Source organism: Rhinolophus sinicus, chromosome 4, assembly GCF_057876585.1.
Source record: "Rhinolophus sinicus isolate RSI-liver-muscle chromosome 4, RSI-T2T, whole genome shotgun sequence".
Taxonomy (NCBI): domain Eukaryota; kingdom Metazoa; phylum Chordata; class Mammalia; order Chiroptera; family Rhinolophidae; genus Rhinolophus; species Rhinolophus sinicus.
This window is the reverse complement of record NC_142504.1, coordinates 33,113,608-33,132,934: the sequence shown is the minus strand read 5'-3', so window position 1 is coordinate 33,132,934 and position 19,327 is coordinate 33,113,608. Positions and strand designations below refer to the sequence as shown.

Genomic DNA, 19,327 nt, shown 5'->3' with positions numbered 1-19,327 from the left:
TCTCAGTGTTTGTTCCTGTCGCTCAATGCTTGGTCACCTACGAGTTAGGTTTTCGCCTTGCCGAAGCAGAGCTGCCGAGCGCAAATATCTTTGTAAAGACCGGCGGTCGCCGGGGTTGTGCAGATGATTTGCAGGCTTAATTGAAGAGCCGGCTGTTTTGCTTCCTGGGAAATGTAGTACCTGGACTGTCCTCTCTCCTCCGTAGCGGAAGCCGGCGACAGGCGGAACACTACAGTTCCCAGCATGCCCAGGGAAAGGAAAGGCCGGCAGCTTCACGTGATCACTCACTATGGCTTCCCTGTGTCGGGGCCAGCTGTACGGTGGTTTGGTGTGATTTGTGAGTTCTTTGCGGCAGGGTACCCCTGTCACGATTTCGACATGCAAAAAATCAAATCTCTTATGACCCGACAGGTAAGTCGTGGGGGCTGAAGTAAAGGCCTCATTCATCTCCAGTGGGTGTGGAGCCAAGATGTTCTGTCCCTGGGCCGCGGCGGGAGGAGACCTAATTTATAGGTGGTGGCAGGTGTCTAGGTACTGGGAAGACAGTGCACTGCACACCCTGAAACACTCACCTGAGCCATCCAGCTCAGAACCAGCCTCGAGCGGGTAGCAGTGTCCTAGCGACATTCCTTTAGACGACGTCGATAAGGGAATCAGAGCTTTGCCTCTCCTCTTGTTCTGTATGCCACCTTTCGACTGACAGCCCCACCTGCCTTGCAGGGTTTCCTTAGCCAAGCTGTCTGTCGTCTTTGAGCAGGTGGCCTGGTTAGGGAGGTGAGGTCTTTGCAATAGAGATGATTCAATGACAGAATTGGTGGCTAGCTTTATGATTTTTGGCCGGTCCCCAAACTTGGCTGCTTAAGTTTCTGAAAATGAAAATAATTTTGTTGTTGTTGTTAATTCTCATAGTTATGAGAGTCATCATAAGCAAATGTATGTGAAAATTCTTTGTGAAATGCTACTTTTTATCGTTGTCATGGCAAAATAATAGCCTCATTTTTTCCATAATGATAATTCATGAATAAACACTGGCTATTTTCTATCCCATCTTATAAATATTAGGGACTTCCTAATAATGCCTCAGCTTCCTTCAAGCAAGATGTTGGAGAAATTTCCCTTTGTGTACTTAATGATCATGACTTGGTTTTAGATATCTTTATTGATTTAAACTGTAATGTTTCACTAGAACTGGCCATTCTTATATCTGAACAGGTTACAAATAGATTTCTGGTGAACAATACATGAGTCCTCCATGATTGTTTTACCCCTGTCAAATAATATTGTTAATGTCATGAACATAGAATTAAAAAGTTCTGTGAATAAGAAAAGATTTAAGTAAGCAGGTAGTAACATTTGGTAATCCTTCACGTTTGTTGAGTACTGGTGTTATGCTTCATAACATTTCTTACTTGAGAATGAGTTCAGGTCCTGCTCCATCCTATAGTAGCTGTGTGACCTTGAGCAAGTCATCTAACTTTTTGAGCATCTGTTACCACGTCTTCAAAATAGCAATAATAACATACCTCATGGCGTTAGCCCAGGGGGTGAAATTTATGATATGATGCAGGTAAACATGTAAATAAAGGAGCAAACACAGCTCCTGGGCCTTATCTTCCAAGGAAGTGCTTGATCACAGAGATCATCTCAGTGGCTGCATTGATGGTAGGAAAGCAGGACAGCTGGAAGCAGACTGTTGCAGTAATTTAAACAATAGTGATTTCAGACTGACTTTGGTATCTGTTTGATTTTTAAAACAACATGAACTTTTATACGTTATACCACTAATACTCCTGAACTGCCTTTGGAATGCTGAATTTGGACTTCTGTGCATCAGCTAAGATTGGTGCTCTCTCATGTTGCTTGCCGTGCAAAGCAGTGTAGTCAGCATCGTAGTCATTGTACAACAACTTTGGTTGGTTTATTGTTTTTTAACCAAATTTTGTGATCAGTGGGAGAGAAAAAAAATACAAATGTCTAGGTACCAGTGATAATTAGTTTATGTCTCCTAAATGTAGTGAAGTTGTTCTGATAATGGTAACTGCAGCCTCAGTCAGCTGCTTATTGGATATGAGCAGGTGAAATTTGTGCTTAGTTGGGGTGGGAAAAAAAGCGCTAGAGAATACATATGAAAAGCCACAACTATACTATTTAAAAAGTGAGGTAAAATTAGGACTTTTATATAGATTTTTAAAGTCACCCTAATTATGTTTGTTTAAAGCTTGGCTTCCACATATTTGATCATTATGAATTCACAGTTCCTGAACTTATGAGGTATGAAAGTAGAGTGCTACCTAGAGTTACATTGGGGATTTTATTTAGTGCTGTTTACTATTGGGTTCTATGTAGTAGTAGTACAAATAAATACACACAACGCTGTTTCTTTGTGTGTGTGTGTGTATGTGTGTGTGTATCGCCATAGAATATGCTAATATATTGTTAATATAGAGAGATGTATAATCAAGGCCTATGAAACTTAGGTTTTTTTGGACCTTGATTTGGAATAGAGTGGGAGAGCAGGCTTTGTTAGCTCTATGTATACAAGACCTGCTCTTCTGCTTTCTCCATTATGCTGGCCTCTGTTCTTTCAGTTCATTCAACAAATGTTTATTGAGCACTACGTGCCAGGCACTATTGTAAGTTTGGAGGAATCCCGCAGTGAACAAAACAGACAAGTGCTAAGGCAAACATGGGGATAACTGCTTTGGAGGGAAAGAGATTAGAGAGTCCTGGGAGGTGTTGGCAATTTGGGCCATTTCTATTTTGGATAGGGTCCTCTGGAAGGCCTCCCTGAGAAGGTGTCGTTTGAGTAAAAACCTGAAGGAAGTGAACCATGTGGATGTCTGGGAAGGAGCATTGCAGGAGGGAGGAAAAGCAAATGCAGAGCCCTTGAGGCAGGAGCACGTTTGAGGAACAGCCAGAGGCTGGTGTGGGTGGAGTGAAGGGAGTGAGGAGGTGAGGTGGGAGAGCTGAGAGCAGGAATCCAGACTACACAGACCTTCATCATGACCTGATCCCCTACACTTTTCTCCTCACTCAGACCAAGGCCATGCTTCTATTTTGATTGAAATAACAAGCAGAGAAGTAATGTAATTTTACATATACTTTAGCAAGATTTCTGGCCTATGTTTTAAGAATACAGGCATACCTCATTTTATTGGGTTTTGCTTTATTGCACAGATGTGTTTTTTACAAAGCGAAGGCCAGGCTCTCCACCAGCAAAAGATAACGACTTGCTTTATTGTGATACTTGCTTTATTGCCATGGTCTGGAGCCGAACCCACACTATCTCTGCGGTCTGCCTAGGGATTGAAGAGGGAAAAAGAGCAAAAACCAGGGAGGCCAGTAGGGATGTTACTGCAGTAATCCAAGTGAGAGAGGGTGTGGCCATAACCAGAGTGCGAGTGGTGCGAGATTGTGGCTATATTGTAAATGTAGAGTGGACAGGTTTCTTGAGAGACTGGATTTGGGTTGTGAGAGGAAGAGAAGCATCAGGTTTGACTCCAAATGGTTTGGCCCCAGCAATTGGAAGAATGGAGTTGCCATTTAATGAAGTGGGTAAGGCTGAGGGAGGGATGGATTGAGGGAAGGGAGAAGGTTTTTAGACTTGTTCACTTGAAAGCCTCTTATATGCTTAAGTGGAGAGAGTTGGCTAAAAGAGTCTGAATTCCTGAGGAGAAATCCAGGGTATAGATAAAAATTTGGGAGTTACGAGCATGTAGAGGGTATGTAAACTGGCTAAGATCATCAACGGAATGAGTGTAGATAATAACAAGAGTCCACAGTTGGAGCTTTTGAGAATTCAGTGTTACAAGGTCGGGGGGAAGGGTGGAGCTAGCAGGGCAGATTTTGAAGGAGCAGCCAGTGAGGTAAGAAATCTGCAGCGTCCCGAAGAGTGTCTGTCCTGTAACAGATGCTCAATAAATATTTGTTGGATGAATGTTGCATTAAGAGGACAGCCAAGTAGAGCGGTCCTGGAGGCCAAGTAAAGAATTTAAAAGAGGGGGGAGCTGGGTTAAATGCTGCAAATGGGCCATGGAAGGTGAAAATGAGAATGAGCCTAAGAAGTGAGCAGCGTGGAGGTTAGTGGTGCTTCCACAGCAGTACTTTTTGTGAACTGGTCAGAGGAAAGCCTATTAGAGTGGGTTCAAGAAACTGAGGACTGAGTATACAAACAGTCTGTTGCTGAGTTTTGCTAAAAAGGGAGGGAAACAAATCATCTCACATGCTCCTTTTGATCATTGGGATGTAAGGAGCTGGTCTCATAAATGGAAATTGAGGATTCATATGGACATAACAGAAGTAGTCTGAAGTGTTAGTCTGATTTGAGCGAAGAAATAAAGTGCAGAGGCAGGTGTTAATTTATGCTTAATTTTGTATAAATTTAAATTATCAAAACCAAAACCAAATGATTAATGGTTAATGATTAATCATTAATGGTTAATGATTACAGTGAAAGTTTCAAGTTAATAAATGCAGAGTACTAGTTATAACCATGACTTCCTGCTTTAAGCGGTGAAGATAAAAATGATGACTTCATATTGATTAGCAGAAATTTATAAAATTGCAAATCAAACAGTTCGACATCTATAATCCTAAAATGCAGGTGAGTGTCAGATGTTGTGCTTTGAGAAACTTATGTAATTTTTCGCTTCTGTTTTGATAAGATAAAAGAAAAGTATTTGTCTGTGATAATAGCATGTATAATAGAATAGTGGTTAACACTTAAAGAATTCTTGTAGCAGACACTGTGTTTGGCCTTTCACATGCGTCATCGCCTTTACTCCTTATATACCATCATTAGAATAAAATGACAGGTAGGTTATGTGACTTATTCCAGACCGCAGAGCCCGTTCCTTGGATCACTGTACTCCCGCTTCCTAACATGCGCATAGGGTTTCCAGTTTTTATTATTTTTATTTTGTACATTTGGTGGAAAGTTGCCATGTATTAATGGCCAGTTATTGTGTATGGTGACTAATTTGGAGGTAAGGCCTTTTTCTAGATACTGGTATATGAGTATATCACTTGTTTACATTTCAGGCACTGGTTTCTTTACTGAGTAGCTCTGGGCAAAGGGAAAATTACATGTGATGTATTCCCCCAGGATTTCTGTTCGATGGGCTAAACAAATCTATCCTTTTTACAATGTTAGTTTAAAAGGCATGGCAATTATATTTTTAAAAAGGTACTTTAAGGGCTGTTGTGATTGTGAGTCAAATGAGGAAGTGATACTCCTGTGCATGTGTATGTATGTATATATGTACATGTCTGTAATGTATGTAGAAGTTTAGTTCTCTAAGCCAACCTTGCCTTCTCTACCACTTTTGATCCTTTGCTTTCGTGTTGACCTTCGGTGAGAAATTGGGACGAGGAAGAACACACACACAGGAGTAGTTACATACTTTTATTTCCTCACTCGTTGTAAGACAGTAAACCTCATTATGCTTCTCTTATTCCACCAGACTTCCCTGGAAACTTCATTTTAAAGGCAATTGCGTGTTCCCATGGGAACAGTATTCTAATTAGTTGGAGATTGGACCATGACCAAGGACTTCTGCTGAAAAATTTTCTAATGTATTTGGTGTTTACTCTGTTCCTGGAACTTTGCTAGTGGCAAATAACACTTGGTTTCTCCCTTCCCTTGGGACTTCCGGTCTAGGAGAGACAGAGACATTTACTATTTAAAACTTTCCCGCTGTGGTGGAAGTGTTGTGTTGGAAAATGTCTTGGTGGGTTTCTAAAACATTAGTGGTTATGAGTCACCTGGGTTGCTTGTTAAAGTGCAGTTCCTGGTTCTAATCCAGATTTACCTATTCATTACATCCGTGGTGGGGCCCAGCAATCTTGTTTAAAGAATTCTCCAGGTGAGGTTGATGGAGGCGATCCGTGGACAATACTGAGAAATAGTGTGTTCTTTGAAGCACGGGGATTTAGAAAGACTGCATAAAGGAGTCCATTCTGAAAGGAGGGTATTAGCTTCTTTAGAGGGTGGTGTGAGGGGAGAGAGGGAGAGAGAGAGAACACTGGGTGGAGTATTCTGAGGGTAATGGAAGACTTGGGGGTGATGCAGAGTACCTTGTCATAAAAATTGTAGATCTGACTGGTAGTATTTTATAATAGGGAAGATATGATAACACCTCTAAAATTTAAAAATGAGGAAGTTCAGCTCTAAGCCTCAAGTATTCAAAGTGTACCATATATTTTGATTACTAAGGGCACCAAAGGACCAATATAGGGCACCTACAGGATGCAAACTTGACTGTAGCATAAATTTCTCCTCAAATTCATGTACCAGCTAATTTTGCTTACAGACTAATATTACAGGGACTTTAGGTGTCTGCTGTGAATAGCCTATTTTTAAAAAGAGGCTTTTAAAGAAACATTTAAATTGCTAACTTCTTTTTGTTTTGATAACTTTCCCTGGCACAAATGAGACTTTCAGAATCTCTCAGTTGATGTGACTATAGAAAGTACCGGGTACCAAAGAGGTAAAGAACTTGTAGGAAGCAGTGAGATGTGAGATTCAAGTCTCAATTATGCAGTATAAATTGGGTGCATTGGTGAGAAATAACCAGGTAAAATCAAGGAATTCCTTACATATTAATTAAGCAATGAGTATTATTTAGAAATCTTTGATTTGCTCAGTTGAATCATAATACTTGGACGTTTTTACCAGGTGAATTTGGTAATGATTAATAGATTAAGGGCTTTCATAGAATGCTTTTTGTCACTCAAGTTTCTTTTCTTTTGGTTATTTTTAAATCGTGGTTAAGTTAGACTTCAACCATTAGTTAGGAAGGTGCCATATGATACTTTTATTTTAAGTACGTCTTTACTTGGTTTAATACTAGTATTGAATGACAGGTTTTCAACGTATGTTCTGTATATTTTAAAGCAGGAAAATTTCTATTTTTAAAATGGTGATTTCTATTTTAGTAGGTTCTGTCATATTATGGTTCTGCAGCAAAATTAAAGTTCTTTCTATTTTTTGTTTTTTGTTTTTAAGGGTCTGAAAAGCCCTCCTGAGAGCCTCAGTGACCTTGGTGCCATTGAGAGTCTCCGCGTCCCCGGAAAGGTATTGATCTACATGTGTGAGCCACACTTTTCACTTCCTTAAGAAAATATTATTGTCTTTGGATAATCATTGATTCACAGAAGCTTTTCCTTTCCACAGGCAAATGGCTGTTATGATAAGCAGGGTAAATTTGTATAGTACGGTAGGTTTGGGGCTTGTTTTTGCTTTCATTATTCATTGGGATGCAGTATAATTCATTATAGTTAAGCAGAAAACGTGAAATTGATAAATTTAGAGTTTATTATTGTATCAACTTCTTAGCCTGAAAGCAGTTATATAGATGAAATGTATTGACTTATCTGCTGTGATTTGGAGAAATCAAATCAAATACTTTTATACTGTAAGGCATTTTATACTCTGAGGCAAAAATCATAGTTAATTTTGTTTTTGTTACGGAGCAGAGATTTTTGAATAAGTAGCTAAAGCATAACTTACGCTAAATTGTAGATATCTTAGATTTTAATCCTCTGATATTCATGTGAATTTAGTTTACAAATTTAATAGGTGTTGTTTGAAAGCTAGCTGGCTTCCCCTCAGGAGAATTATTAACCATTGTTAAATAAGAAATTCCTGCTGGTTCTCACTGGGTCCTGTGCCGCTGGAGCTGCCTCTGTGAATAGCAGCTCCATTGTAGATCAAAGCCTGTACTTCTGAATATCTGCTTTTGTGATTTTTCATTTTGAGGATCAGGTTCGAAACTACTGTTTGTTTTCTGTGGCTGGCATCTTAATACATAGGGCTTGTTTCTCTTGATCAGCAGTCGTGAAGCCTCTTGTCACAGGTCAGTGTCAGCTGCTTAAGAGGATAATTTCTTTGAGGTGCTTTACCTCCTAAGCGAATTTTGTATTCACTGCTTAGCCTTCATTTTAGGTCAGACCCAAACATATCCTCCAAATATAACATTCTAGCCAACCCTTTTGCAGGAAATGGCTCAGACAAAAGCCTTTTTAAGAGGCATTTTGAATAGTTTTATATAATGTTATAAAAGATTATTGAATGTGATAAAATTGGGAACTAAGAGATAACCGTAAATCCTAATTGACAAATAATTCTCTTTATTTCTTTGATTTAAGAAAAAAAGCTTATCGTGCCTTATGAACATGACTTGAATTAGATTGCATTTGATGTTTCAGAGCCAATGTAAAATTGATGAGTGAGCCTCTTTAAATACGTGAATGTATTGCCTAAGACCTTTCTCTTGTCTTTAAACCATGAGTCGTGATGTTTTTCCAGTAGTGGTTGGCTGTAAATTTATGATGCTCTCATTACAAGGTGTTCTTACTGAGTCCCCACCTTAGCTCCCTCAGTGACCAGTGGTGTGTACTTTTCAGATGAGTGACTCCAGGTAGAGAGACACGTCTGGGACTACAAGGTCAGCAAATGTAAATGGGAAGGTGAAGGTTAAGCCTGGGCTGCGTCTAAAATAGCTACAAATTAGAATAAGTTATGCTTTCACTGCTTATTTAGTGAGTTGACACATTAAGAAGCTAAGTTAGCTAAATTGTGAAAGTTAAAAGTAAAATCAGTATTAATGCTCTAAGCCTAAATTTAGCCTTACAGTAAGAAAGCCTTATAAGCTTCTTGTGCCTGTTTGTTTTCTCCTGTAAATCACTAGTGCTGCAGGGTGAGCCGAGTTGCTCCTCCTACGCTGGGTGGTTTTGAGAACTTCAGAGTTGCTGGGTCCAGAAAGTGGCAAAGCTCCAGACTAAGTTTGCTATGGGCGCAGTTTGCTGTCAGTCCTGAAATTAAGAGTTAAGAGGACTCATGTGAGAAATTTCGTACACAGCATAGTGTAGGGGGGCGGGGGGAAAATCTCTCCCCTTTCCTCTTGGTCTTCTAGCTGGTCCAATTATCAAATTAACGTGAGACAGATCAATGGGAGAAAACAACCAAATTTATTATGTGTGTGCACACGAGGTTCTGTAAGAATATGGGACCAGGGGACAAATTGGGCAGTTGAGGCTCACATGGCATCTTGAGCTGAGCAGAAAGGGGAGTAGTGGTTTGAGACTTCAAAGGGCAGGAAGGCAGTTCACCTAGAGATGGAAAAGCAGATGTTTGGTAAATAGGTGTTTGGTCGTTTTTAACAATGGGACACAGAGAGGACTTTGGGCCTTGCTAGCTTCTTCCTTGTCTGTCACATACTAATTCATAGTAAACTAAGTCATATATAATGATAGCTCCCTTCCTTAAACAGGTCCTCTATCTAAATTCTTTTCGGCAGTTAGGGGGAAGATCAAAGCTTCTGAGTCTTTCATTTCTTAAAAATAACCAGCTTAAAATAATCAGTTTCCAAAGGAGACATATTTTAGGGTGGCAAATTCTGCTCCCCCTCAATAGCTTGGTATATCTTGAATGCTGAGTATTTTTCACAACTCAGATATTTTACAACTTAGATATTACCTTATAGTTAGGTCATATTATATTTATTTTTATTTTTAAACTTTTTATTAGATTCCCTGAACTTATGCATCTTATAACTAGAAGTTCATACTCTCTGCCCAACATCTCCTCATTTCCCCCAGCCACCATTCTGGTCTTTGTTTCCATGAGTTGCTTTTTCAGATTCCACATATAAATGAGATCATATAGTATTTGTCTTTTTCTGTCTGACTTATTTTACTTAGTATAATGCACCCAGGGTCCATTCATGTTGTTGCAAATGGCAGGATTTTCTTCTATCTCATGGCTAAATAATATCCATTGTGTGTGTATGTGTGTGTGCAAATTTTTTTTTAATCCATTCATTAATTGACTGACACTGAAAATGGGGGTGTAGATATCTCTTCAAGATCCTGTTTTATTTCCTTTGGATAAATACTTAGAAATGGCATTGCTGGATCAATGGTAGTTCTATTTTTAATTTTTTGAGGGACCTCCATGCTGTTTCCATACCTGCTGTGCTGGTTTACATCACCACCAAGTGCTCAAGGGTTCCCTTTTCTCCACACCTCAGCCAGGGCTTGTTATCGCTTGTCTTTTTGAAAGTAGCCATTCTAGCAGCTGTATGAGGTGTGAGACCAGAAGGTAGTATTAACCTTGACTGTGGTGTTTTTTTGTTTTCTTTTGGTAATTTTTTCTGTTTGGTACCTGTTTCTGCTTATATTTTCTGTTCACAATCTATATTTTTTATTAAAGGAAAAGGTTATTTTGAAATAATCATTTCAAATTAATCTTTTGTATTTTGTTGAAGTACTGTTTAATAATTTGAAAAATTTAAATAAAGATCATATTTTTGAAGCCATTAAAGTTCAGGTCATCAAGAACTAGCTGCAACATTAATTTTAAAGCAATTATATAAAAAGAAATCATTTAAAATATGTATCATCACTAATCATCAGAGAAATGCAAATAAAAACCACAGAGCTAGCACCTCACACCTGTTCTAATGGGTTTTATCAAAAAGACAAGAGGTAACAAATGTTGGGGAGGAGGTAGAGAAAAGGGAGCCCTTATACACTGTTGGTGGGAATGTAAATTGGTGCAGCCGGTTATGGAAAACAGTATGGAGATTCCTCCCAAATTAAAATTAGAACTACCATATAATCTAGCAATTTTACTTCTAGGTATTTATCTGAAGAAAACGAAAACCCTAACTCAAAGAAGTATATTCACACCTATGTTCTTTGCAGCATTTACAGTTGCTAACATATGGAAATAACCTAAGTGTCTATCGATGGATGAATGGATTTTAAAAATGTGGTATATATACACAATGGAATATTATTTAGTCATGAAAAAGAATAAAATCTTGCCATTTGCAGCAACACAGATGGACCTCAAAGGTATGATGCTTAGTGAAATAAGTCAGGCAGAGAAAGACAAATAGTATATGATCTCACTTGTGCATGGAATATAAAAACAATAAAACCCCAAAAACCAAAGCTCAAAAATACAGAGAGCAAATTGGTGGTTATCAGAGGTGAGGGGTGGGGGGCTGAAATGGGAAATGGGTAAAGGGAGTGTAAAGGTCCAAACTGCCAGTTTTAAAATAAGTAAGTCATGAGGATGTAATGTACAGCATGGCACCTACCGTGTTTCCCCGAAAATAAGACCTAGTCGGACCATCAGCTCTAATGCATCTTTTGGAGCAAAAATTAATAATAATTTTAGTAAAATAATACCGGGTCTTATATAATATAATGTAAGATTGGGTCTTATATTAATTTTTGCTCCAAAAGACGCATTAGAGCTGATGGTCTGGCTAGGTCTTATTTTCTGGGAAATATGGTATACAAATTATGAGTGGGAAGAAACCTTAGAAATCATCTGGTTTTCTTATAGACAAGATGACACGGTATCCCATTTTAAGAGATATGAGTCAAATAACCCATATATTGAAAATTTGGAATTTTGGTAGAGAAAAATAATATAGAAAAGTAAAAAAGAAAATTAGGATTCCATATAAAACTTGCTATAGGGAAGGAAAGTTTGTGACAGATTTCAAAAATCTTAGCTTATATAGGTCAGAGCCAAGGTCGATGGTGACGAAATTTGCTGCACATTAGAATTGCCAGTACCCAGGCCATACCCCATTCTAATTAAATCACAGTGTGTGGGATGGAGCCAGGTCTGTAGTGTTTAGAGATCCCCAGGTTATTTGAATGTAGAGCCACAATTTTTGTGGGGAAAAGTAGACTGAAGAGTTAGTGATGACCTAAAATTTTATTCCTGGGAAATAGATTCTGTTATAGTTCAAATTAAGAAGATTTTTCATGCAGAGGTAAGGGTATAAGAAATTAATCTAGGTAGTATTTACAGACTAAATTTGTTAACCATTTAAAGAAATTTACACTTTTTGAAATATGTGAAAGGTTTTTACTTAATCAGTTACAAGAATTATGAACAAAATTTATTATAGTATATAATAATAGCAATAGCCACATGTTTAGTAGTTACAGAACTTACTAGAACTGTGTTTGAGTATTCATTAAATCTTGATTAAAAACATAAAATATCAGTATTCATAACCTTTTAACTCTACATCTATCTTTAAACACTTTCTATAGTGGTTGTATAGCATCTAGTTACCTATTTCAAGAAAGTACTCATTAATATTGTTTAATGAATTTTTATTGAAATACTGCCTCCTGATATTATTCTTTAAAGATAAAGTTTCTTTTTAAAGCCTTGATTTTATTAACTTATAAATACAAATAGGACTGGGCTATGTTTACTATTATATGATTGGTTTAGCTATGCCTTTGATTTTTTTTCATTAAAGAAAAATATAGGGGAAAAGGGACAAAAGAAATGTCTTGGCATTCAAAACTGGAAACTATGTTTTTATAAATATAAGAAAGTGTTTTTGTCCACTTAATTCATTCTACAAGTATTTATTAGTATTTGCCTACTCTGTAGCATTTCTACTTTATAACATTCTGGGAATTTGGGCAGAGTGAAAGCATTTAAAATACTTCTGTGAACCAAGATAAATGGATTTGACTTTACTTCTTAGCATCTATGAAAAGAATCCTAAAACCATACATTAATTACAGAGCTTTGTTTTCAGAATTTTACCACAATATGAATAAAGTGTGATGGTGTCACCCACGCAAAAAGGATTGTGGGGAGCGAGGAGGGCGGCGCAGGGTTAAGAAAAGATAGGAGCCATGAATAGAGTTTAAGTGGGGCCCAGGGACCTGCAGCCTCAAGGACTGGGCTGCCTAACTTTTATTGGTTAGGTGTGGATAAAGCTTGTCAGTCTCAAGATCTGTGAATCCTATTCATCATAATAGGAAACTGAGTCAAGCCAATCACCCTTGCCTGCAGGCAGCTGAACCTTAAGTCTCAGGATGTATGTATTTCCCCAAGGGACAAAACCTTTATGCATATGAATAGATGGAGAGCACACCATTGAATCTCCTCCCGTGCAGGTTTTAGGAAGGAATGCAGCCACAGAGGCAGAGCCTCTCCTTAGCCAGAGGAAGGTGGGGGGCTGTGCCCATCTCTACGAACCCTGTGGGTTCTCCTGTTGGTCCCCACTCGGCTGTGCCTGGCTTGAGTTGTCCGCCCCACCCCCACCCCCGTGGGGAATCTTATTCGTCATTGGCTGACCAGCCATCTTTTTGGGACCAAACAGAGACATAAGGTGCAAACACAAAGGTGAAGCAAGGTCCCTGAAAGGATCTGTCTCACAGACTCGCCTTTCTTTAGGGGCAGGTACAAGGGGACAGACGGCTAGGCTGCTGCGTGGCCACATGATGGAATAAGAGCTATTAGGTTGGTGCACAAGTAATTGCGATTTTTGCAATTATTTTTAACTTTTTAAACCGCAATTACTTGTGCACCAACCTAATAGGTTCTAATAATGACTTTAAATATTCAACTTATTAATGGGAAGTCATTTTAATTGCTTTCTGACTCAGTTTCCTCATCTGTGAAAAGATGTGATTAGGCTAGATGATTTTTAAGTGCCCTTTTAGCTCTATTTTATCTTTTCTATATTGAAATATTTGTAGGAGAGATAGGATATAAAACATATATTCAAAAAAATATACTGAACAGTTCTGTAGGAGATGAGTAAGCATATTGGTATCTGTATTAAACAGAATAGTATTGAAGTTTATGACTAGGAGACTTTTTTGGTTTTAGTAATTGGGATAAAAACTTTAAATTTAGGATTATGTATCATTAAAAAGGCGAAGAGTGTCTGTAACTATGGATCTGTAAAATCATTTAGTTTTTCGTAGTCACTCATGACTACCAATAAATACTTCTAATTATGATTATAATCATAATTATCAAATTGTAATTGTGATTATAATTATAATTGTGATTATAATTATAATTATCAGCTGTGTTGTTTTTAACCATTAATGAAATTACGCTTCTCTTGGCTTCAGATGCTTTGAGATAGCCTTTTTTTATAGCAAATCATAAAAGATCATTCATGCAGTGCATTGGGCAGTCATGTATTGAGCTGTAGTTACTAAGTTTTGAAGATGCAAAGAGGTATAAGATTGTTCCTATCTCAACCTATGTGGGAGTGACAAGCAGAAATAGGTAATTGCAGAGTAGTGTAAGTACAGTAGAGGTCTGTGTAAACCTAGGCACAGCGGGAGCACAGCTAGGGGAGGAGGAGGAGGAGGTAGAAGTGAGTGCAGGGTCTTCTAGAGTTGGCGATTCATTTGTTTTAGAAGGATAACTAGTGTACAGGTAGATTTTTGAGTGGAAAGACCGGATACCAGGATACTGATTAAGAAGAAGATAAGAGCATGAAATTTAGGAAAGGGAGAAGGGTCAAATTTTTGAGAGACATTTTAAAAGCAGAATTTAGGACTGAGGATTTTATTGGATGTCAAAGGTGAAAGAATTGGAAGACTGGTTTTTCGACACTGGGATTGACGGTGCTGTGATGTTTCTTTTCTCAGAATTAAATGGTATTTCTTTTTGAGAGAGAGGTTCTGATAAGATGTTTGAATCCTAAAAGGAAAACAAAATTAAGATGGACACAGTGGATTCTTCTCTCTGTACGTCAATGTGGGATGTGTCTTTTCTTTAGCATTAACTTCCAAATGGACAGGCACGTGCCAAACAACATGATGGTGTTCACTGAAGCTGAGAAATTTTTAATGACAGCTTTTAAAAAATGTATTTGATGTCTCTGAAGCTATTATCTTTAATGTTTTCCTTTTCATAGAAATAAATTTAGGAAAATACTTGTTAAAATATAATTATGGAATGAGAGAAGTAACTAAAAAAATATTTGGCAGAGTATCAAATATGAAATTTTCACTTTCTGATTTTGTGTTTTTAGTACATGTTAACTCAGTACAATTCTATGAATAAAATCAGTTTTTATTTATGATCTATTTCTTTGAAACCTAATTTGTGTATATTTGGAATGCTACTATTGTATAGAAATTTATTAAAATGCATTATTTTTATCACATACGTGTGTTATAAAGCTGGAATAAAATGCCACTTTTGTAATCTTTTATAAAAATTCATAAATCACTTTGCTGAAACTTTTAAAAACTGTAACCTCACCAGTATTCCACTAGATGGCACTGAAAGCCTGAAGAAAAACAGCATAAGCTTTAAAAGCTATTTAAAACACACAAACAAACTGATGAACCGGCTCGGCTGTTTTGATGGATTATGATTGTCGTTCTAGTGGGATTTTAAGAAAATTTGCCAAATCCCCACGTAATCAGACATCTGGCAATTCATTACAAACTTATATGGTATATGTATGGCTTTAGGGGATCTGTGATCTTGAGTCCTTAATTTCATTTGGAAACAGAAAACCTATTTTTGTTCAGTGATTTATTATTTTTATAATGCTGATTGAATATTGAAAACTTCATGTTTCTGTTCTTCCTTTTAGCTCTGCATAGATTTTGGTAGCTAAACTTTTTTTGCTCTTAATTAGAGCTCTAATGTGATGTTAACTTTTATAAGACTATGATTTCCATCTGTAGAATTTATTATAACAACAGATTTTTTTTGTGTTGACTGATGAAGAAATGCAAACATTAAAAAAAAAAGCTTCTGATAAGATTTATTTTGGTAAACCCAGATTCATATTATACAAATGTAAAATTTCTTCCTTTTCTCCCCTAGTCCCTCCAAACACAATTCATTCTTCCATTCAGGTGTGTAATCTGAACTGTGGTCTAATAAGCTAAGCACAGAAATGTAAGTTGGTTTGCATTTCATATTTGATTCCATACATTTTCTGTGGGATTTTGAAACCTGACCTGTGAAATGAAGATTTTTGCATTCATCTTTTTGTTTGCATAAAAAGCTACTGAAGATTATAAGTTTCCAAGCTGTTCTGTGGGTTTAAAAATTAGGTTAAATTACTTTTCAAAATTAAAGAGAGCATTGTGTTTAATAATGGTAAGGAGAAGTGTTAAGTTGTCGTAGCTAACTTTTTACATTTATAGAAGTGAATAGAATTGAAAGTCCTGAACTTGGGTTGGTGTTTTTAATAGTGTGGTATTTTGTATAATTTCAAAGAAGTGGTTAAATGCAAAATTGGTAGTCTTTTTTTTTCCCCCCACTCCTAAACTTGAATACATTCCCTTAAGATATAAGCTCTTAAGTGGGAAATTGCTTTGTGAAGTTATAGCCTAGTTTCTTAGAAATCATAAATATCCTGGAAACGTTTTATATAACACCTTACACTCGAGGGCTCCAATTGTTTTATAGACTTGAGTCCTCGGTTCTCATAAAACCTTTTGTTGAGAGGAAAAAAGGCTTGGTTAGAATCAAAGATGTTGACTTAAATTTCTGATTGTTTTCCTTCATTTTTCATAAAGTTACATTTATGATGTGCATTTTTATATGTATGTTCATGTGGCTTTATCTCAGAGATGATCAAAATAGAAAAATAGGCTAGGTAGTATTATATGCAACCTTATAGTGTGTTGTGACTGCTGTAAAAGACAGTCTCTGCAATATTGAATAACTTCCTTGTTGTCCACCACTTTCCTAAAATAATCCTGCTTGGTTTATTATGTTAAGAAAATATTGTATATTTGTGCTTTTTTGATATAGCACCTGTCACAGTGTTAAAGATATTGTATTTTTAGTAAAGGAAAAATATGGTTCTAGCGTATATAAAAACATATTAGATTAAAAAAATCTCAATTGTTGCATTTTATTGCCTCTTGGTGTACATGCATGCTCTCCCCGATGACATTTTTCTACCCTGCGGGAAGCTACTCTCTGTTGCTTAACCTGTTGTATGCTTTCCCACCATGATATTTTTACTCATTCTTTATCTTATATTTGTAACCTTATTCCCCCAGTTTCTCAAATTTGAAATTTACCTGTTCTCATATTCTGTAAATGCCACCTCTTCTCTCAGATGTGAACTCACTGTCGGTTGATTCCCTTTGTTTTGTCTGTATCTCCCTTAAGTTCTGCCTTACATTGTTATTGTTTATTCATCTGATATCCTGATTACTTTAGCAACTAGTTGAGGGAAAAGCTATATTTTACTTATCTTTCTTTCTGTATGACCTACTGTGGAGAATTTTTACATTCTGGGAATTGAAAAAAATTGTTAAATTGAAATATATGACTTGACTGGGAAAGGTAAGGTTATAGAGCTTTGAAGGTAGGCAGGTTACTTCCTATTGATGGTATGGGAGAGAGATTTGATTTGTACTTTGCCAAAGGAACTTTTGGTTTTAGCCCCTTTGTAATTTATTACTTCAATTGTAGTTTTTCTCCAGCTTTAATTCTGGGCTGACGTTGATGTACTTTTTGTTTTAGGTGTAGTTGACTACCATTAGCAGGCAATTTGTGGCACAGTTGATGGTCTGTATTTGTTGACAAATTGCTTTTGGATTTTCAAGTTTTACAGAGCAGTTATACTACTACTAATGATACTATGTATTTTTTCAGTTACTATGTGACATAAAATTTACTATAAAAATAAAATCCTTGAAAATTTTTAGTCATATTTAGTAAGACTGAAGTATTTTATTCCCAACTTAGCGTAAGTATCTAATAATATTGTAACTTTAAAAATATAGTCACATATTTTAATATGGTATAAGGAGTTTCATTTGTTTTTCTATTTCCCTGATTTTGCATTTTAAACATTTTTGTAGGAAATCTTTTGTTAATTTTATGTAAAATTTTACCTCATACATACATATTGGTTTGCAAATTTGTTTCTGTTTTAGTTAAAGAATTATGCATTTTTGTAAGTTTCCAGTCCTACTAACCAGTTTATATAATGGCAAAATTAGGGAGTAATTGTGTTAAGAATATGCAATCTAGATGTCTCTGTTAATTTTTTCTAGTTTGCATGCACAAAAGATCCCTAAAATCATCTAACATTTATTTTTATTTCTACTTAGGAGAGATAAACCTTTTATTCAGAGTTTGTGGAAAAATTTCACTATCAGAACAAGAACATGTTGTGTTTCCTTTGTTTTTCTTATATTCCTTTTAAAAAAAAGAATGTAATTCACTGTGTAATTAATTTTAGTTTGATGAGTGATTATCTATAGTGTGCCTTGGCACTGCAGAGCATAATGATGGAGAATAAGAAGAAATCTCAGCAAACAGCAATGAAGCATTTAGGAATGGTTAGGAGAAACAGTCTTAGAGCCTCCTCGTGCAGTGGGATTAGAAGGTGATCGGGATTCTAAGCAGAATGAAGTTTGTCTGAAGGAGTTCAGATTTATGCTTTCACACAGCAGCTATTAATACTAAGTTGTTTGAAAGAGGAGGATATTTTATAGGAATATAGTGTTGGGCATTTGATTTGGATTGAATCCTACTTTGTGTGCTCTTTCTTTTTCCGCCTTTGTTGGTGTTATTCCTCCTCTCCTATTCCAGTTTACTTAGAGTGTCAAGTGTTACATGTCAGTTCTTTGAAATTATATGGGTTTGTCTGTTCTCTGTGATATAATTGCTTAGTTCTCTAGGAAGGAATGGCATTTGACCTTTTAGATACATATACAGATTGTACTCTTTTTACAGATTCATCACATTTGTGAAATGTACGTTTGTGAGATATTTATAAATGAAATGGTGTTTTCCCTTTGGCATTCTTATAACTTTGGATATTTGTTTCAGTGTCATTTTGAGAGTGCGTATACATGTGTACGTGTGCGCGCGCATGTGTGACCGTCTGTCCATCCGTCCGTCCATGTGTCCTTTATGGGTGAGGAAAGCTAGGCAGGGAGAGACTAAGTAAGTTGCCCAAGGTTAATAGCAGAGTTGCAACTAAAACCTAAGTGTCTTTACCTTTAGATCAATTGGTTAGTAAGTATATGGAGAATCTCTGTGGAGGTTCGCATTTATATATTTAAGATGAAAGTGGTCATTCATTGCAGTCTATTTGAATTTTTGGCTTAGCTCCATACCTGATGGTTTTCAATCTTAGCAGTTTTCATAATCTTCATTTTTTTTTTTGAATGGTGCCAAGTACATTTATTGCTAGTGGCCGTGGAATTCCTAGGGAGGCAACATTGCCATATCCTCATTTGGGTTTTATTCCCTCAGCTTGCAGCATTTGAAGCTGATACTCAAATGCCCGTGGACTTTTAGGGAGGGAGATTGCCAGGAATTGCTGATCTCTATTTCATGGCTCACTGTTACTTCAAATTTCCATCGGATGCAGGGAGACATTGCCTGTGGGAACCTTCTGCAGGTGGTGTAGGTTTAACCCAAGTCTGTTCCTCAGTGCTGTTGTCCAGTGCTACTCAGATTAGTGTGTTGTAGCTGAACCTCACAGGAATGCAGCTCCGCCTCCTAGGACAATGGTTTCTTACTGTCCTC

At 36.9% G+C, this 19,327-nt stretch overlaps 1 protein-coding gene across 1 annotated transcript in view; it reads left to right on the top strand.

The window, feature by feature from the left end:
• Positions 1–252: 252 nt before the first annotated feature.
• VPS50 (VPS50 subunit of EARP/GARPII complex) overlaps positions 253–19,327 on the top strand; it is a 115,944-nt gene continuing 96,869 nt past the window's right edge. The window contains exons 1-2 of the mRNA XM_019729711.3: positions 253–411; positions 7,007–7,075. Of these exons, the coding sequence (XP_019585270.3) occupies positions 379–411; positions 7,007–7,075 (102 nt within the window). The 5' untranslated portion in view covers positions 253–378. The remainder of the gene's footprint in view (positions 412–7,006; positions 7,076–19,327) is intronic.